Genomic DNA, 21664 nt, shown 5'->3' on the forward strand with positions numbered 1-21664 from the left:
ATAGATATAGGTTCTGATCTTCTGATTGTTGTAGATTTTGTTGTATGCAATTGGGGGGAGAGAGAGAGGATCTGTGAGAATGATTGAGGCGAATTAAGGAGGCTAAAATGATTTTGCCTTGCTAAAAATACCAAAAAGGGTAAAATGGTAATTTTATTATTATCCTTTTCCTTCTATTCCCTCCATTGTGCTATCCAAATAACAATATTACCAATTCTTTTCTTTTTTACTCATCCAAACATAAATATAAATTATAACTATCCTTTCCTTTCTTTTCTTTTCTCTTCTTTTCTTTTCTTTCCTTTCCCTCACTGTGTATCCAAACGAAGCCTAAAAAAAGTGAAATAAGAATGGCACATGCGCACCCATTCCTCCTTCTGAAGTAACGGACCGCAAACCACGGTGGTGAGACGGTGACAGTTTGCGTCGGTCTCTCCCACTCACACTCTTTCATTTCGTCTCTAGCAAGCAAAATTCATACCATGGACTTCGCCACCACACTTCACTGCTCTTCACTAGTCCTCATCATCATCTCAGGTAGTAACAGTACTAGCTAGTTAATGATTTTGTGCATCTTAAAATGATTTTTCACTGAAATTTTACTGAATTTTTTTTTTTGTTGAAAATGTGTGGTTTTAGGATTTTTGTTTCCGGCGATGGTTTCTTCTATCGGAATAAATTACGGTCAGATCGCCAACAATCTCCCGTCACCGGAAAATGTCATTCCGCTTATTCGATCGATCGGTGCTAGCAAAGTCAAGCTCTACGACGCAGATCCACGAGTCCTTCGTGCATTTGCCAACACCGGAGTCGAATTCATCATTGGACTCAGCAACCAGGACTTAGTGAGGATGAGAGATCCACAACAAGCTCTAGCTTGGGTGAAGACAAACGTTAATGAATTCTTGCCGGAAACGAAAATCACCTGCATCACCGTCGGAAATGAAATTTTGACATTCAACGACACTTCTCTTAGCAGTAGCCTCCTTCCGGCTATGCAGGGCGTACACACTGCTCTGGTGAACCTAGGGATAGACAAGCAAGTCACCGTCACAACTCCACATTCACTAGCTGTGATGGAGACTTCGTATCCGCCGTCGGCCGGAGCTTTCCGCCGAGATCTGACGCCGTACATCACTCAGATATTGAATTTCCATGCCAAAACCAACTCGCCTTTCCTCATCAATGCCTATCCCTTCTTCGCATACAAGGCCAATCCGAAGCAAGTACCGATCGACTTCGTCCTGTTTCAGCCTAATTCAGGCGTTGTAGATCCGGTATCGAATCTTCACTACGACAACATGTTATTCGCTCAGATCGACGCCGTCTACTCTGCTCTCGCTTCGTCAGGGTTCAAAAAGCTTCCGGTGTGGATCTCGGAGACCGGATGGCCTTCCAAGGGAGACGAAGACGAAGTCGGAGCGACGCCGGAGAACGCGAAGAAGTACAATGGCAATCTGATGAAGCTGATTTCTCAGAAGAAGGGGACGCCGTTGAGGCCGAGCTCAGATCTGAACATCTACGTGTTTGCTCTGTTCAACGAGAACATGAAACCTGGACCGACTTCGGAGAGAAATTACGGTCTGTTCAAGCCTGACGGAACGTTGGCGTACCCGCTCGGGCTCTCCACAACCAACATACTAGGGAACACGAGCTCTAATAGTTCTAATGCAAGTTCCGGGAATTCAACGCCGGCGAGCTCGTCGACGGGTTATTTATCTATTTCTTCTGCGTCGGTAAGTTTTTTTTCCGTTCTGCTCTGTGTCTAAAGTGCGCCCCCGCCGGGCGCAGGTTACGGTGCGCATTTTAGCCGTGTAGTTGAGATAGTTCGAGGGGCGTTATGACGCGTAGCAGTCATTGGTAGTGGTGTCCACTGGGTTGCACTCTGTCCCAAGCCGTGGTAATTGACTGGACAGTAGGCTAGGTCTAGGTGGCACATCTTTCCCTCAAAGCATCTCTTTTTTATAAAATCTACAGTAAGATTTTATATAGGCAAATTATGCGATAGATTATGGTCACAATCACACACTGGCATTTAGAGTCGATCATGGTAGCGTTTTTCACCTCTAATGTCTAGATCAAGCAGAAAATTTTGGATGGATTGATCAGTAACGTGTCTAATGGTGATTAGTCGGGACCACGGCCGGTCATGTAGCATCATATTGTGACTGCTGCAGCGCTGTTCACCTCTCGTGTATTTATTTATTTGGTATTTAAAAATATACTCCTCCGAACTTATAATTAAATGCGGTGAAAAACATTACAACAATTAAAGGCACTCAAAAGGATCCAAGCTCCTCTATCAAATATAAAAAGAATTTTCATATAAATAAAAAAATATTACATTTGAAAAACGTATATAAATAATATGAAGTGTAGACGCTTATATTTCATGTGCTATTTACTTGGCAATTTTGTGATTGCTTTTTACTGGATTTACTTTTGTAAATGACCATCAATTCTAAAAAAGGTCTAATAGTTTTGTTTAATGTTTGTCTTGATTTCAGGGAAAATTACAATCTGCAAGCATTTCGTTGTTTTCGAGCCTTGTGGGGTTGTTGATGACATTGCATTTATATAGATCTGAATAGTTTTGGAATTGAAAGGGCTTCAAATCTACATGAGCTTTAGACGGTCACACACAGTAATTATAGGAGAGAGAGAGAGAAAAGGAGCTTCAGAGACAAGAAAAAGGTAAAAGATTCGTTTTCTTTGCTTGTACGCGATTATGTTATCAGGAATCATCATCTTATTTTGTAGCTCTATTAACAGCCAGTAAAGTAAGTAGATGTATAGGAAATGGAAAATGATTGTCGGGACACTAAAACCTGATGACAGTGAATAAAGCTGGCCCACTTTCTTTCGACTCCTTTTGTTCAAATGAGTTAGTATGTGGGGGCTCTACTTCATCACAGAGCGGGTTGTAGTCTCCCACTGAGAATTGAGAATATGAGTGGCACTTTTTTCACTTTTTGTTGGTACTGATTCCCTCTTTTCTCTTGTAGGGGTTATGTCAACGATGGTGTTAATTTTAAGATGCTGTGTGGTAATAGGGATAGGGAATCATTTAAATATAATTTACTGATCATGTAAGGAAGACTATGGATGAGACATCATTTGATTTAGATTTATTTGTATCCCCATTCGTTTTTGTGTAGCGGATAAGTTATTGTTATAATGATATGGTGTGTACTACTATTTCATGGTTGAAGTATGACACTGACGCCGCCTTTATATAGGGGCTTTTTAATATTCGCCGTTGTAGAGATCAGTATAATTCACATGACCTCTATATAAAAGATCAGTATAATTTACCTTACTGCCTTTTCATACAATTATTTTATAAAATTTGGTCACCAAGTTTGCCAGGAGTTGCACTAAAACTTAGGAAGGTAAGGTAATAAACGTTGAACGGTCTACTCAGGTGTAATTTTTCCAAACCTAAACCTCAGGTGAGGTCTTAGCCTAAAGAAATTGTTAACGGAAAATATTACTCTACAAAAGAAAGGCTTCAAAAGTATCCAGAATTCTTCCTTCAGAAGATTGAAATTTTCAACAACTAATGTCCATCTTGTTGCCATGTCTACTGAGATGTTATACATTTTATCATCCGGAGCCATGTTATAAATCACAACCCTACAGAATTGATTGATGTCCAAAATGCCTATACAATATTCTTGTTTTCAACCCAAAGGTCAGCACATTTGTTCTATAATGCTAAAACATATGTCATTTGGCTGAAAATATTTCAACCAAATCAGATTTTCCTCGGAAGAGATGGCAGTAAAGCCATAAAAAATGCAAAATTTAGATGCATGCATAGGGCTATGGCCTTCAAAAAAATTAACATGCCCCCTGGGATGACTCTCCCACTCCATACTCGGTTCAGGTTTCAACTCTTTGGTAGAACAACACATAGGCAGCAGATGTCCTGATCTCAGCTTCACTAACTGGTGAAACGTGGGAGTCATCAAAATGATACCATTTGTTCTCATCAATTAACTGCACAAATAGAAAAGAAAACCTGAGTACAATTCTATAAATATACACAAACACACATTCATATACATGCCAGGTCCTTGTTATGCCTTTCTCTATGTAACACGGGTAAATATAATTGCATAATCTATAAGTTAATAAATTTAATATAGTCATAAAATTTTAGATCTAGTTGTTATGAGGTAATGTTTGTCATTAGCAATATAATTTTATATATAGAAAAACATATTTATCGCTATCTCCTCGTCGTATCTATGTCTTATTTTTTAAAAAATTTAATGTGTACTGCTTCTTAGCTCAGATCCAAACTACTGCATTTTAAATGTGGCAAATACTAAGCTCAGTAAATTCAAGATATTAAAAAAGATGAGAAAGCAAAAGATTATTTAATTATTACACAGATCCTTCTTGCACAAAGGATCTTTTTATTGTCACTAGGAAAACCAAATTGAGATCCTGATGATTTTTAAAAAAGAATTTGTTAGAACCACCTAGCAAAATTGCAAACAATTGGGTTCCTGGAAATATCTCCAACAAAAATAAAGGGCAAAAAACTAATAATAATAAAATAAAAAATGAGAACGAAATGTGCATTATGTGTTTTACCTTAGCATAAGCAGAATAGTGCCCACCACCTAGGCCACCATAATGGTTGCTAACGGCATATAGCTCGTACGCATGAGAATTTGTAGAAGCATCCTTACACTTCACATAGCTGCTTAAATCAAGATCATGAATGGGAAAATTTACAAAGGAGTCGAGTTTGTTCTTCAGGTATCGGCTATATGAGAACCGTTTCAAGTGAAAGACAAGTATATCTGGCAACCTCCACAAGTCCAACTTCTTGGTTGCTTGTCTGTGTTCCTTGCAACGAGGACAATACCTGCATCGTTATTTAGCACATAAAATATAAAGAATGATACTCTGGAAATATGAAGGTTAATTTGCCTCAAAATACATAATTAAGCAGTAACAAGCTGTTAAATATTATACCACATGTCATCAGGCCCGAGTGGTTCCTCCTTTAAGAATGCATCCAAGCATGAAAATAGTGAGACCCCTTCCTGCCGGGTTTTCTTCATGGTAAGCCCCGTCTTATTAACCTCAGGGAGATCCTTGAGGTAGCTAGCATCATATAATTCATGTTCTTTATCAGTCCAATTCAGTAGAACCTTGACCAGCTTACCAGGTTTTATGAGTGAATCCTCTACAATTGGCCGGCAGTTCAAACCCCTGTCATCTGTTATGCAGAGCTGAAAGCAAAACTCTGTGCAGGATGTTTCTTCCAATTTTGTTTTGTCTGTCAAGTGGTTCTCAGGTCCAGAATTGTCATTGCTGCTGTTCATTAATTCATCAATAGCTTCTGATGCACAACCATTTTCCTTGCTACTATGAGCCTCAGTCAAACTAGAGAATGTTTTCCTTCTAAACAAAGACATCATTTTACTAACAGCAATATTGATACCAGCTCCAGTATGCGAGTCTTCTAAACACGTAACCAGTGGGGTCAAAAAGAGCTTCCTCTCAAAGCCCTTCAAATTATCTGACATACAGCTGGACAACAACAATGTGTTGGTTATGCAATTCATAAAAAAAGAGAAATAATGAACAGCTTCATGAAGCACCTAAGAAAGATAGAACTAGACATGTTGGCCTTCCCAAATAAAGGGAACAAACTACGAAACACATAAGCATGAATATAAAATTTGTTCATTAACATTTGTTGCGCAATACACAAATCAACATATTGTTCTTTAGGAATATAAAATCCATAAAGCCTACTCAGAGAGGCACAACAGAATGCAAGCATGCTATACGTCACTCTTAACTGAAGCAAGTATGAGCAATATCCAAAAGACAAGACTTCAAGCAATCTAATGTTCTAAACTTTCAACCCCCGCGGGCAGGGAAAAAAATGATAAAAAAAAGTTGCCGTACATACCTCAAATAGTTAAAACTTAAATCAATACAAAATTAAAAAACTAAGAAGATTCAATCACAATGGTCACTCAGGAGCCGTATGCATTTATATCATACATGCATAAAATCATTGCGGCCACAACCACACAGTCATCAACAAGACTGACAAGGTAACAATTTCAGTGTCTGGTTCATAAAGACATCCAAGCATGCTGCATACAAAACCATGCATAATCCAAACAAACGTCAATATTTAAACTAATAATCAGAATATTTAAAAATTCAGTTGGCAGCCACTGAAAATGTGCCTCTTTCTCACACGTGGTTCATTTAGCTCACACAACAAGGCATGTGAATACACAATTGCTAATGGTTGGAACAAGGTTAATTAGGGCTTCAAGAATTACAACTCACTTGTCTAGATATCGATGACTTATCTCAAGTCTTGTCAATTCTGCCTGCTTTTTGGGAAGCCTGTAGGCCACAACATATTCATCATCTTTTATAGAGGACAACGGTTCCAAAGGAATCTCCAAGTACCGATATATCCGATGTTCATAGACCTGGAGATTGAAAATCTAGTGCTTCAGAAAAAGGGGAGGTAAGAAGATACAATAAAATAAAAATAATTTATCAAAATCAAGAGAATATATTATTACCTCTGCAAGCAATAGGCATTCATCACTCTTTAAGCAGCATGCAGTAACCAAAGCCTGATTAAGATCTTTACAGCAACCATGTTTTAGGACAGTAACAGTATATGGCATCGGAAGACCACCCCCATCACCATAAAACACAGTTATTGTCATTCTCCGAGTAACCGTTGAAGGCAGTGGCAAGGATAAGTACATGAAGGGATCAAATGTTATTGAAATTTTGCTACAAACTGGGCAAACCAATGTTGACTTATATTGACCCTGAGAATATTGAAATTGAGTTCAGAATGTTACTAAAAACTATGTCCAGTTTGTAAAAGCTCTGAAATACCAATCTCTGGAACACAAATAAACAAAGAGGCGGGATACCTCATCTTATATATATTGGGTCGGGTTGGGGGGGGTGGTGGGTTTGGGGGTCTTTGCCCAGATAACCACTGAAATTCTCTATCCAGCATGACTTTAACTCTAATTCTAATAATTAATTCAAACAAATATACCCACAGATTGTACAACAAAATACATTGTCAAGTGCATAAAGGAATCTAAATTGACAGCTAATGTAAGCATAAGCATTTTTTTTAAAGAAAAAATGACAAATAAGATTGATAGAAAATGGTTTCTAAAGGAAATTCTAATAGTAGTGACTAACATGTCCTGTTGAAACTACAAGGAAAATGAAGGATGACAAGCATGTAAGGAGTGATGCTAGCAGTTCAAACAACTTCAATACATGTATACAGAGAAGGGAAGGGGGGGGGGGGGGGGGGGGGGGGGTGTCTTTGCCCAGATAACCACTGAAATTCTCTATCCAGCATGACTTTAACTCTAATTCTAATAATTAATTCAAACAAATATACCCACAGATTGTACAACAAAATACATTGTCAAGTGCATAAAGGAATCTAAATTGACAGCTAATGTAAGCATAAGCATTTTTTTTGAAGAAAAAATGACAAATAAGATTGATAGAAAATGGTTTCTAAAGGAAATTCTAATAGTAGTGACTAACATGTCCTGTTGATACTACAGGGAAAATGAAGGATGACAAGCATGTAAGGGGTGATGCTAGCAGTTCAAACAACTTCAATACATTTATACAAACATATATATATATATATATATATATATATCAACAAGTAACTGACCTACCGAAAAAGGAAAAAGAAAGTGTAACTGACTTCCATCATCGCCAAACCAGACAACAAAAGAAGCCTTAGAATTTGCCAATGAGAAACTATAAAATACTGCCTTCACCACTCATTATTTAGGACATCCCAGCCAAAAAAAGAGACAAATCAAGATGAACCACAACTTTTTACAATCTAGGAAGCATGGATACGGACACGAGTACGACACGATATAGACACGACAAATCTAAAAAAATTGGACAAGGATACAACATGGATACGCCAAAAAGTATTAACATATTATATTATTATATATATAAAAAATATGTTTACTCATTTTATCCATACAAATCATGAATAAAATCACTAATTTGGAGCTTACTAGAGCTAGATGTTTGATATTTTTGTTTTCTTAAATTTATATTATTTTTCTAAATAATCCATAATATATTTTAAACTACATTGAATCCCATTATTCTCGGAAATTACAAAACCACCCCGAGTCCTGAAAGTGTGACTACCATGTCTCAGCGGTGACCTTGTTGTGTCTAAAAAAATTAAATATTTAACTTTCAGGATGCTTCTAGTTGCGTCCGACACGTGTTTTGAGTGTCCGACACTGCCACAGCACCCCTAGGTGAAGTGTCGGTGCTTTCTAGGTTATGATCAAATCTTCTCTTAACAGAAAGGACAGAACAGCTTAAGCATAGTAACATAATAAGAGTTGGCGTCATTTCTAGCAATTTGCTATAAACTAATCCCCACTTCATCATAAACAAAACTTCTAAGATACAAAATATAAGCATATAAAATAAAATGCTCACTTGGAAAACATCCACAATTACGGAGTCATTCCGGGCCTTGTGATATCTCCAACACTCATCTGCAACTTCCTCATCAGCGCGACCATCGAAGTCCTTTGTTTCAAAGTAAGGCTTTTGTTTAACACGATTCAAATCTTCATGCAATCCGTCCAGCAAGAAGGCAAGGAGTTCCTAGAGAAAATATATTACTTTTATTTATCATAGAATAGGAAAGAAATAAGCAAGTGAAACCCTAAATTATATTAACATTAGCTACGAAGGGTGGGCACAACGAAACACCAATTGAGCATCAATATGAAGGTCCTTAATCTGGATACCTGTTGTTTCATAGATTGCAATATAATTATAACATCCATATAAAGAGATACATATATATATAATTGGTAGGTGAACAACACATGCACACACTTGCAACACCAAACAGCCCCCATGTGAGCTCAACCACTCACCCCCCCTTGGAAAAGGAGATCTGACACCAACTAGACCAATGGCCCAGTGGTATAATAGTCATAATATTTTGACAATCAACTAGATATTAAAAAGTTCCAAATCATGTTGTCTCAAATAAGCCTGAAATTGTGTTCCTACATATATTTTTAATTAACCATCAAGAGTGTTTCCAATGGGTATAAACTTGAATTTCATTGATGGGCAACAAGTATTTAAACCTCTGGATCTGGACTTCCTCTATTTGACAAGTAACAAATTGAACTTTATTTTCTCATTACTACATAAAGAGCAAGTGACTACATCAACATTAATGTACTGTAAAGTTCGGATATATGCATGTAAACCGAGATGGTTAGGAACAAGCCAGCCCTCCACCAAGAGTATTGTCAGTAGAATTTAAACTTGCATTTCATGGATGTGCATCAAGTTTCAACCACAGGATCTTGGCTTAGTTATGATCACAATTTTGTTTTTCTCTAATCACTACTAATCTATGTTACATGGACTCTTCAAAAGTAGTTGGAGTACTCGTGTCAAACTGACGTAGTACATGTGAACAGTGCATGAAAAGTGGCGTGAACAGTGTTTTCTAGTTTCTATTTTAGGAAAGTTTTCTAATTTTCTAAATAGTTTTGTGTTTGTTTTAGGAAAGTTTCCATTGATTTAATTTCCTATATAGTTTAGGATTTGCTTAGGCCTACAAATACATGCTATTGTAATAGTTTAGGGATCAATTATCTCTTTTATTAATATCAGAAAACTGAGAACTTTTCTCAGTCTCTTCTCGTGGATTCGAGTGTTTAAAGAATACATTGCTATTCTTAATTATTTTGCTTGCTTTCATTGATCCGCTGCAATACTTAGACATGGGTGTGAAATATGTGTCCAACACTTATGATTGGACATGCACCTAAAAAGCATATAAAATGATTTAATGTTATTATATTATTACTTCAAAATGAGTGAAATGCTAATATTAAACATGTACAAAGCCTGTTCATGTATTTATATATACACATGTATAAATATGGACAAAACCTGCATCCCTCCTTCCAAGATTGTGCTAGTTCTAGTTTTGAATGCCCTGTAATTGTTACATGGTTTTCAACTGTTCGACAAACCCTTAATCTTGTGTGATTTTAGGATCTCATCATTAGAACAAACCTATGTTTCCTGGACTTGGGTACGTGTAAAGTATTTGCGCGTCCAGGGGCGGGCCCCAGTTGTTAAAGGTGCACCTACGCTCCAAAAAAGCCCCAAGCTCGTCAAGGCTCAGCTAGAGCGCGTCAACCTAATACAAGCCAAGCCCCTTCAATCAGGCTCACGTAAAGCCCTCAAGTTCACATTTTTTAGTAGGCTCCAGGCTCAAAAAAGGCGCGCCTTGTATTTTTTAATCATTTATTCATATCATTTTCTTTTCACTTAATGACTACTAAATTAAAAGATTTTATATCATATATCGTATCGTTCAACCTTATGAGATATTTGACAAAATTCATATATTTATGGTTCATTACTTACATTAACTGCAATTACTGCTTGATTATGAATATATATAATAATATATTTTTAAATATGCATTGTTATTTACACGTGCCTTCCTTCAATTAGGCTCGTGCTTTATACTGTGCCTTGCACTTAAGCTCCAGAAGGCCTTTGGCGCCTTATTGTGCCTAGGCTTCAGAAGGCCTTTGTCGCCTTAGTGCGCCTTGAGCCTTTAACAACTATAACGGAGCCAGAAATTATGTTCAGGGTTTTAAGGACTTATATATACAAAATGTAATTTTTTAAAAGTTGAGGGAGGCAATTTTAAAATTTTTAAGAAATATACATAAAAAAATTCATTTTTTTAAAGGTTGAGGGGGGCAATTTCAAAATTCTAAAGAAATATACATCCAATTTTAAAAATTTTAAAAAATTATACATACAAAAGTTTAATTTTTTAAAAGTTGTGGTGGGGCACATACCCCCCTGGGCCTTACTTGGCTCCATCTCTGTGGGCGTCAGATGTGTCAAATCCCCAAACAAAAGGTCACATAGACACCGCTGAATATCCATATTATTTAATATTTAAATTTTATTTTCTAGAGTAAAATAACATCTTTATGTAACATAGTGTGTAATACAAGTTTTTCACTCGTTTTGAAGCAATAATATAATAAAAATAAATTATAGGATGTGTTTTTTAGGTGCATGTCCAACCAGAAGTGTCAGACACATATCCCATATCCATGTTTGACCATTGTGTGTCCGACACGGGTACTTCACCTACTTTTGAAGGGTCCACGTAACACATAACACAGGAAGTTTGACAGGTCTAGGGCAGCTTCTCCACCCACTAACCCTTCTGTTCCCAAAAGTTTTAGGTAGACCCTTTTCATGTAGCATTGATTTAGCCATTTCCATCACCGTGTGATTTTCTCTCTCGGATACTTCATTTTGTTGTGGAGTATAAGCCACTGTATGCCTTTCCATGCCTTCATCTTCACAAAATTTATCGAACTCCTTAAAGTTATACTCTTTTCCTCACTTCTCAAAAAGGTGCTGCCATGAAGCAATACCGTACAACTTAAAAATACGCAACAATCAAAGGAAGATAAGCTAAACATGTATCCAAATACGAATTGTTTCAAAATACCAAAATATAATTCATATGATGGGCTGATTTTTTCCAATTAGTCTCTACAAAGATTTTCATCAAATGTTCACTAGTTTTTTTCTTAATTAATCATTAAATCAGAATAGGAAAAAAAATAAAAAATAAAAAAACAACAGAGCCAACTGGAGAAATCACATTTACCCAAAAAAAAAACTTGGAGAAATCACTAATGATATATTTTAATGAGAGCATTGCAAGTGGAGTAAGGAATATGTAACTAACTTGAGAATCATGTTGATTATACCCAATAAACTGGGGAGCGAATCGAGCAAGTTTTCCCTTAAATTCACGTGGTGCAATTGATGTTTGCCCAGAGGACCAGAGTTTCCTCAATAACTCACCAAATGCAAGTGCAATCTCACCCTGCACAATTACACCACATTAGCAACTTTGTGAAGTGTTCCAAAGATAAAGCTTTTGCATGATAAATAACAACAGCAACATACATGCATTCCTAAAGGATTTTGCCTGTTGATCTTATCAGTGTAATCCTGCAAGAAGTAATCAACGAGAGGTGGTGTATGGACTAAACACTGAATAGAACTATTCATAAAACAAGTATTTCCCAAATTCTGCAATCCCGCCAAACCTCTTCTACCTCCTCTTGTTACAGGCCTTGATATGTCACATTCATCCTCCATATCCTTAGATGGGGAACTCAAAGTACTTCTGCGAAAAAAACTAGAACCGTAACCAGTTGAACAACCATTGGACAAAGTTGGGCCCCCGGCAATTGTCACAGATGATCTTAATGGTTCTATTGGAACCAATGCTAACTCATTGTCAGTTGAGTCCTTGCCATATCCAGATGACCAAAATCCATCACTTTGAACCTCCAGGAGAATCTGCACAAAAAAATGCACCCCAAAAAATAAACTAAATGTTAATTAAAACCAACTGAGATCCCAGAATTGGTCATTTACATAAAATTGAAAAGAAAAAGAGAGAGAGAGAGATTACGGTAGAACAGGAAGAATATGGTATATACCTTGCACCTCATCAGAACTACACAAGTGATGCAATATGCCAACAAAGTGTTCAAAGGAAAAAAGAAAAGAAAAGAAAAGAAAAAATAATCAATCTTTTTAAGTTCTACCATACTCAAGATGAACTTCATTAAAAACAATTCAAACTTGAACAAATTAAAATAATTTTTGTATTTTTTTTTTTAGTATAGTCATATATTTAACAATCATAATAACATAAATGTTGTTAATATTTAAAATATCATAAGAAATAAGGAGAAAAGAAAAATTATAACTAATAAAAGAATATTTATTTATATATTAATTATTAATCGGGGAAGGTTCGGAGCTTTGTGGGTTTTAAACTCTCTTCCCAAACCCGCCCTAACACTATTAGGATGATCCCTATTGCGACAGGATGGGGTGAGTTGAATTGACATTCCTAACCTCACCTCAATCTCGACTCGTCCTAATTACAGAAAGGGAAATGATATTTACGCCGAAGGATTTGGCCAATTTGTTAGGCAGAATCCTAGGTGGCGTCTAACTGGCAAAAAAATAAAAATAAAAAAGAGGGTGCAATCCATTTATCTTCCTGTCTCTCCTCTCTCTCTCTGACCTTTCCCCTCCATCTTTTGGGTCTTCTTTCCCCCCTCCCCTCTCTCTCTCTCCAGCTTCATCGGTGTACTTTAGGTGCAAGCAAGGACTGATTGGAGGTAATCAGCGAAGAGGTCGGTGGAGTTACAGTGTGTTGGCTTCTTCGCATCGATATATTTTTTTTGATAGAGAAATTTCAGATTAACAGCACTGGAAATACGTTGCTGAAGAAGGAGCGCGTGGGCGCGTTTTGCGCGAGTTAGATCTACTCGCAGGAGCGTGGGCTCGTGAGGCGCGAGTTAGATGACGTACGGCGGTTTGTTTTGTGGACCGGTGAAGTTCAAGCTGGAGATGAACAAGAGGCGGTGTTGTTGGCATATGGGCTTGTTCAAAAGTTTAAAACAATAGGTTGACGAAGATACAGTTGCTGATGCAGAGCAAATTTTTTTTTTTTTTTTTCACCTCCCGTCCGGTGGTGAGCATAGACTGGACTACTGGCAAGCAAGGATTAAACAGAGAACCGGCAGAGAGAATAACAGGTCGCCGACAATGGTTACGAAGGGTGGAAGATGTCACCGGCGTTGAGTTTGTTCACGGACATCCAGCAAGAAGCAAAGATGATTCCAAATAACAAGGTCTGCACGCTGAGGACGAAACGCTTAGCCGTAGTGAGCACGAATACTTTCAGCGACGGCAAAGAATGCTGTTCTCACAAGGCATGGGCCAGTGACAGTCGTTCTGTTCGACGACGAATTTGTATGCATGCCGATGATGACCGTTTGGCCGGTGGGAAGAAAATTCCGGTTCCGGTGAAGAGTTCCAGCGGGTGACAGGATGAAAAGACTCACAGCGATCATTTAAAATTTCCGGCTGAAGCAGGAATGATTGTCGGGTGCATGGTGGGGAGATGATTGGGCCGCCTCGTCCAGCAGCTGTTGATGAAGAGGATGACGGCGAGATGATTGAAGAAGACCAGTGGGTTGTCGAAGCCCTCTGCCGATGATAACAGTTAAGCCGATGAAGCAGAGGCTCGTGACGAGGACGACAGTAGGCGAGATCTTGAAGATGATGAAGAAGACTCGCAGAGAAATGGGTCTTTGTTAGTGTGATGATGTCAACGCACTGAGCCAAATATGATTAATTTTTGCCAGCTGGACCGCCACATTGTTTCTGCCTAGCAAATAGGTCAGACGTTTCTGCCTAAGTATCACAACCCTTACAGAAAATTTGTCAAAGCAATCAAATAAATAATTTTTTTTTTTTTTTTTAAATAATTATAATAAATATCATTTATTTATGATGTTTGATATATTTGAAACTTCAGTTCACAATGATTTCTAACTTGTACATGGTTTACTTCAGGGATTGAATTTCCAAATTTGAAATGTAAACTAAACAATTCATATACACGTTGAAATAGTTTATATTACACCTACTTGCTACTCTCAAGATTGTTTTCATAAATGAATCAAATGATAGTCAACCTGTTTGCATTTTACATGTATATAAATTTCACACCTTATATATTCTCTTTATTGTTTGTCTGTTTTTGTATGTGTAATTGAATCACAAGGTTCGATGCACCTCAAAATTTCACCCTTGACATGATCCAAGGCCATGTCTATATATTTACGTTTTACAACAACCTTTCATTACAAGCACCTTTGAGGTTTAAAGTTCTCATTCTTACAATCCGAATCCATGGTCACGGTCTATAATAATATCACTGAACCGGAAATTCCTATGTACCCCTTTTAAGTTAATCTCCTTTTCTTCTCCACAACAAAACTAAAATGTTTCATAGTTGTACTAAAAGTTTTCACTTCCTAGTTCCTAGCAACTGAACTACAAACCAAAATTTAAATTCAAAACTTTCTTGGCAGACACACCAAAAATGGGCATAAAATCAAAGGAGTTATGGGGATCTTATATACCACACACTGAATGACAAGATAAAATCATAAAAGAAGATGTGAACGGCAATGTTTATAGAAACAAGTGTAAGGAAACTAGAATACAACAATAAGACTATTCTAGTAAACGCGTTTGTCATGCCGGTTAAGGTCTGTGCATACTAAAGACTCTTCTTCATCTTCTGTTTTTTTTTTTTTTTTGGCTGGTTACATACTCATACAGACAAATGAAGGAAACTGATTGTCATGAGCAAAACTAACATTTTCTTTCAAATTTCAACTATGCCCAGAATATAAACATTGTTCAGAGTACTCACATCTTGGTCCATTTGCAAGTTAACTTCCTCCAGGGTTTGGTTTGAATTCGATAATGTTACATGCTTCCGTCCATTAAAATAGTCCCAGATACATGCCTGTTGAGATCTTCTATTTAGGAGAGAGACATATATATATTGAAATTCCTTAGGTATAAAAACCTAAAGAAGAAGAAATCAAGAGAAAACAATTAAATGTAGAAGAATCATGGGACTCACCTTTTCTGACTCTACCCTTTTAAGTGCACACACCCTCTCATAAAGATCATGTAAAGAAGCCTGAAACATAATTCAGCCAACAACAAGTTGAATGACAAGCATCTATACAACGAAGATGTCCATATACTAGTACATCCATAAAACAGGCAAATATTCAGGGTCCAGATCCAGTGTGTGTGTGAGAGAGAGAAAGAGAAGGTTGTCTTTTGATACTGACAGGATTGGTATGATTTCTCTCTCTTTCTACCAGTCCAATAGTATTATAATAAGTGGATGCATCACAAGTTAAGTGAACAGAACAATTTAAAATGACATTCTAGCACAAACTATTCCATTTGGATAACTGAATTCCCATAGATAGAAAAAAATAATTTTCCTTCTTTTCAAAAAAAAATTTTGGTGGGGGGGACTAGCTGCCAATTATTTCCTTTTATATATTTTTTCCTTCTTTTTTTTTTTTTTTTCTGAATCGATGATGATAAGAAGAAACCATTCATTCATTCAAGTACCAACTACATCAATCATGAGTCAGAAGAAATTTCATCAACTAATGTTTTCTTTCCTTCTTACATTTTCATGTGTGTGTCTATTCACACAGGTGTGCATCTGTGTGTAAAAATATGAAAGAAAACAATGCCAGGACCCAGTTCCAATGAATCATAATCCACCCAGTAGCAAACTCCACGTGTTGCTAACAAAAGATAAGAAATACGAAAACAACCGAACCATGAGTAGAGAACATGTAAACATTGTATTCAGGCAATCTATTCACTGATTTTAATTTCATACAAGTCGACATCTATGCAAAAGTTAGCAGGAAAACAACTTATAATCCAAAAGGAAATGCAGCTCACTGATTTAGAAGGTTGGCTTAATAACTTAGAAGGTTAGCTATAAAGAATACAGTAAGTAGAGAATTCACGTGATTTTTGTCGCTACTTTAATGGGTAATTAACCACATAAAACCGGATTCTGAAGAGAAAGTAAAGGAAAAAAATTAAGCAAAGGCAATACCTTTCTGCTCAACCTTATAAGTGATTGACTGTTATCTCTGGAATCAATTAGCTTAAGGCATAAAGAATATACTTCCACAATGAATGTCTTCTGAATACCCTGAGATATCAACTTCCTCACTAATGTCGGTCCTCCAGTGTACCTAAGAGAATGTGATGTCAAAAACATAGAAACATGAGCAGCATTAAAAAATAAAATAAAAATGAAACAACCCTATGCCAACATGGGAATCAAAATATCCAACTAATATTTGGGCATGGATCCATGCCAAATCTTACTAACAAAGTAACAATATACTAATATAGCATAAGAGGGAGGATATACATGTGACATTATTGAGGGCATTAAACAGTTAAACGCTCCAATATTTAAGGTGCAAAACAATGATAACATAGAATAAGTATGGCGGAATGGTGAAAGAAAATACCGTGAGGTTCTCAAATTTAATCAAGTCATCTTTGCTGTAATATTTATGTATGTATTTAATAATAAGATATGAAGAGAATCTCCACAAGACTCGATATGTGAGAGACAAGGGCTTCTAACTGTCTTCGACGTGAGAGATAAGTGTAATTCAATGCATAGATTAACGGGAAAATGTGGATATCAAACCCCATCAAGTCACATGTCTCCAAGCCGACAACTCCCACTTTGTCACGTGACTCCATGTTGGTAGCCCCCGAGTCACACTGCACATCACCAAATGTCTCCTACTGACAGTAGAACCATGTTTTGACATATATTTCTTCCAATAATGTACTTCTCCTTTCGTTGACTAACACTTTGACGTCTTGGGCCAACACATGTCACACCCCCATTATGTAACCCACCTTGGATAGCTTATCTCAGCCCTTCGGTTGGTGCAAACAGTGCCGCCTCATCCTCAAACCACAACACATGGGATAAGAGCAAGTTTCTCCATGTTTTGAGCTTGCCAATGGCTAAAGCCATCCCTTGAAATCTCCAATCATGCTCAATTTATATGGCTATCGCCATATTCAGTCCCCATCATCTCACTCTTAACACACATGCGCCATTTCATATCATATGCCTGCTTATATTAGAATAGAGTCCAGGGACCTCCTCAAGTTGTTGGGTGTCCACAATGCGGCCCCAGAGTTATGCCACTGTCCATTCTGGAATTCCAAGGGTTTGTGGCTTGGCAGGTAAAATTGAAAGCTAGCTAAGGTGTCTTTTCTGCAAGATATACACCTTTACAAATATAAAAGAAAGAAAAGCTACGCTCCTTCATGAAAAGTGGTCGCTCCATGTCATAGTCATTATGAACCACTTCGATTACAAATAGTTTCCTACAACTTCACATGGTTGGTAATATCTCCATTTAGCCGCATCACTCTAGTACGTGCAGTAATCGGTGCTAACCGTCTGCTATACTCCCATACTTCTATAGATAGAGAATCCAAACTCCATTTTTGACACGAACCCTTGAGGCACCACCAGAAGGGATTCTCCTATCTCCTCACACTCTCCAGCACTATTCCTCTCTTTCTCCCCTAAGGCTGTCTAGGTTCTCATCCTATCCGAATCTCCTGACATCTTCACCATCCTACATGTTCTTGAAACCCATCAACACCACATTTATTGCAAATAACAAAAACCGAATAACCTCATCATCCAAATGAGAAATTAATTCCTCCATAATTAGAAAAAAATAACTATAGGCTCAGGGCGAACCTCCTGTAACCCAAATGTGACTTTAGACTTATATGTCCTTCAACCAATTTGTCTCAAGTGAGCTGTCTCTCCATATATTTCTCTAACAAAACAATAAACGCATAAATTTCTGTCGTGCAATCTCTAGGTAAATTAGACATTCTTGCTGAAACATTGTGAATATTATTGACAAAGTAAAAAATATTTTAAGCATTGCAGCAGAAGTATATTGACAAAAAGAGTTAAATAATCATTACCAGTAAAAAAGCTTCTCCCAAACTTCTTGAGGAACTAAAACATAGTCACGTCCTTCCTCCAGTGTTCTAAGAAGCTGTGGATCCTCATCCTCAGAGTCACTTCCTTTTAATACTATATCAGTATTATCAATTGGACCAGGTCTATCTGCTGCTTCTAATTGAAACATAGGCTGAGAATCATCAGAATGATTATCACATGAATAAGAACCAATGCCATGCCCGGTGTATCTCTGCCAGCCTGTGAACCACCTGCACAAAAAGCAGAAAGAACAAGATTACATCAATATAAAGGATCTTTACAATTGATACTGTTACTACCAAAAAAAAATTTCCTAGCCATACCATCAGCATACAGAAGAAATTGTAGGATGGACCAGATGGAGACAAACTAGTGGTATCCTATGTGATAGAAAAACACCAAACAAGTTAAAAGGAAAATTTTATAGGATGATCATTAGGCCAGCTATACGGAGTCGAGTATTGGGAATTAAAAAAGAAACCAATAACACCGCATTCACATAACTGAAATGAGGATGTTGAGGTGGATGATAGGACTTGGGAGATACTAGAAAAGATGGAATTTCTAATCAAAATGTGAGGTAGAGATTAAGAATAGTGTCTATTAGTGACAAAATAATAGAAAAAAGACCTAGGTGGTACGGACACAAAGAATGTAAGTTCATTAATGCGTCATTAAAAAAGGGAAGACAAGTTTGTATAGAAGGTAAGAGACAACGAGGCCAACCAAAACTAACACGGAATGAAGTTATTAAAAATAACTTCAAAGAATTAAATATTAGAAAGGGCATGCCATAAAATATAATAGAATTAAAAAAGAGAGAGCATGCAACAGACTCCATTCATTGGGGGAATAGGTAAGGATGATGACGATGATGTAGGGAAATAATCAGCCAAACTAAGGAAGGTATATTTCAGAGAGAGTAGCTAGCCTGATAACACAAGCATGACCCCATGGGCCATGGCGCCACTATTGAAGAACAGCCTAGCAGCATAGATGCTCACCAAGCATTTTCAACTATCAAAAATGCCCTTCTACGATGTTGGAAAACAAAGGTAAGCATATAGAAGGTGCCCAAGCATTCCTAGAATTAGAATGCGTTCGGCCTAAAAAACAAACCCAACAAACCCAAGCCACAGATAAAGGACCTGGATCCCATTGTTTGAGATATAACTAATAGAAAATGCAGCCAATAAATTTGAATTTAAGTGAACATATTTATAGCCATTGTCAATCACGAGACATCACATAATTGAAAACCGCTATACTAAAGACAATCAACTAACAAGCCACTTATGATCAACAGATTGTTGAGATCACAAATTGAACCCAATGGTCCAACTTGGAATTTTCTTTTCCAAATATCCTAAAACTATTACCCAAAGTCCACATGTTCAAAGTACAGCCAGGGTGGGCATAAACATGAAGCCTATACAGAAAGAATTCCTGAAGCAACATAAATGCCTGAAAGATACAAAATGAAAACTAACGGAAGAGAAAATAATTCCCCACGCAGATATAAAGTACAATTTGATGTTTCAGTGATACAGTGCATTGAAATTGATACATCAGGCAAATAGGATTTGAGAATATGGATTACTTAAATAACTACCTGTTGGAAATAATATAGTATAAATTCCCTTCTTTCATGTTAGACTCTGCTTTGTTGGTTAACTCCGTTATGATCCGTTTTTCTTCCTCCGGTGTGCACGGCAAGCCAACTGCTCCGTTCTCCATCATATCACACGAATCAGAAATCGTCATTATCGATACTGTCATACGAATCCTGTGAAATATATGCATATATATAAACAAAAGCTTAAGATCTCAAATTCATCTCATTCAAGTCATATAAACCTCAAAATCAACGGCCAAATCGGTAATGAATTAAACCAGCAGTTTTGGAAAGTGAATTGAATTGGAAAAACAAAACTATGGAAAGTATGTTAGTTTTTGGTCACAGAGTGATGTTGAATATAAAAAAATTAAAGGATTGGACGAACCGTCGATCAAAAGAAGTTGGTGAGGAGATGAAAAGGAAGATAAGAAACTGTTCAGATCGAACAATGATAGAAATTTGGGGATTGAGAAGCCCTAGATTGCGGGAGGCTTTTGTCAGAATGAGAGAAATGAGAAATGTTTTCCTTTCCCGTTTGATTCAACGATCTGTCCTTTTAACTTCAGTCGCTCACCAATATTGAATGAAAATCGGAAGTTCAAATATATATATATATCTTTAAGAATTTGAAGAGAGAAAGAAAAGTTAGATTTTTTTTACTTAACAAAAGGAGAAACTTAGAAAGTACTATTTTTATTTATTATTATTATTATTACTATTTTGGAACTGATTTTTCACAAGAGGAAGGTTTGAATTTTTTTTTTTTTTTTTTTTTTTACTTAACAATTCATGGTTATTGTCAAGGATTATTCTTTAAATTAGTATATATTTTTTACTTAACAATATTTAATGTCATGAATTATTCTTTGAATTAGTATATTGCGATAGCGAAAATTACGCGGAAATTATATTGTTGTTCTTATAAAAATGGTCATGTTACTAAATAAATAAATAAAAGGTCAAAATATATTAAAACAACATCATACGAATTATTCAAAGGTGAAACTTTAATTTTGTTAAAAAAATAAATAAATAATTCACCAATTTTGTTAAATTTGGATAATACAAATTTGACTTAAACATATAATAAAAATCGTCGCGTTAGAATTAAAATAATTACGCTACATCATATTTGAACAAATATTTTTTGTAAACACGAATTTGTCGTCAAACACAATATAAATAAATTTTAATAAGAAAGTGTGAGTAATTATGTTGTTTCTTTTATTCGAATAGCACATAGTAGGTGTGTGAGTAAGGTTTACGATTATTTTGGTTAAATATTACTTTCAAAAATTTTAGAGATTAACTATCACTCGGACCTCAAACTCTTTTTCGTTAAAAAAATACAAAATAATAATTTTATCCCTATTTTTTAATTTATTTTTATATAAAATATCAAAATTCTGAAATGACTAAATTGCCCTCATTTAGTA

General features: G+C 36.5%; 2 protein-coding genes across 2 annotated transcripts; one reads left to right on the forward strand and one right to left on the reverse strand.

Annotated features, from left to right (window-relative positions):
• The first annotated feature begins 320 nt into the window (after nt 1–320).
• Nucleotides 321–3198, forward strand: LOC132308140 (glucan endo-1,3-beta-glucosidase 11). Its single transcript, XM_059806142.1, has 4 exons — nt 321–537; nt 640–1736; nt 2508–2694; nt 3006–3198. Exons 1-3 carry the CDS (start codon nt 483–485, stop codon nt 2589–2591), a joined length of 1236 nt encoding a protein of 411 aa, XP_059662125.1. The 5' UTR covers nt 321–482; the 3' UTR covers nt 2592–2694; nt 3006–3198.
• A 312-nt stretch (nt 3199–3510) lies between these two features.
• Nucleotides 3511–20818, reverse strand: LOC132308139 (ubiquitin carboxyl-terminal hydrolase 9-like). The gene is made up of 14 exons (XM_059806141.1): nt 20614–20818; nt 20223–20396; nt 18592–18840; nt 16661–16802; nt 15647–15706; nt 15431–15526; nt 12085–12483; nt 11861–12001; nt 8530–8700; nt 6579–6836; nt 6334–6482; nt 4993–5553; nt 4606–4882; nt 3511–4002 (listed from the first exon to the last, which is right to left on the reverse strand). The coding sequence occupies exons 2-14, from the start codon at nt 20387–20389 to the stop codon at nt 3886–3888; spliced, it is 2787 nt and encodes a 928-aa protein (XP_059662124.1). The 5' UTR covers nt 20390–20396; nt 20614–20818; the 3' UTR covers nt 3511–3885.
• Between the last annotated feature and the right edge of the window lie 846 nt (nt 20819–21664).

This window comes from Cornus florida, unplaced genomic scaffold (genome assembly GCF_030987335.1).
Source record: "Cornus florida cultivar Cherokee Brave unplaced genomic scaffold, ASM3098733v1 CherokeeBrave_3.0.0_Hap2_Chr05, whole genome shotgun sequence".
NCBI classification, from domain to species: Eukaryota; Viridiplantae; Streptophyta; class Magnoliopsida; order Cornales; family Cornaceae; genus Cornus; species Cornus florida.

Excerpts from the sequence above, each read along its gene's own strand:
- LOC132308140 (XM_059806142.1), top strand. The coding sequence starts at position 483 with ATGGACTTCGCCACCACACTTCACTGCTCTTCACTAGTCCTCATCATC. Across the intron at positions 538-639 it reads AGTCCTCATCATCATCTCAG|GATTTTTGTTTCCGGCGATG; the intron begins GTAGTAACAGTA and ends GTGTGGTTTTAG. Across the intron at positions 1,737-2,507 it reads TATCTATTTCTTCTGCGTCG|GGAAAATTACAATCTGCAAG; the intron begins GTAAGTTTTTTT and ends TCTTGATTTCAG.
- LOC132308139 (XM_059806141.1), bottom strand. The coding sequence starts at position 20,389 with ATGACAGTATCGATAATGACGATTTCTGATTCGTGTGATATGATGGAG. Across the intron at positions 18,841-20,222 it reads TACTATATTATTTCCAACAG|GTGGTTCACAGGCTGGCAGA; the intron begins GTAGTTATTTAA and ends CTTTTTGTGCAG. Across the intron at positions 12,484-15,430 it reads ACTTGCAAATGGACCAAGAT|ATTCTCCTGGAGGTTCAAAG; the intron begins GTGAGTACTCTG and ends TTTTTTGTGCAG.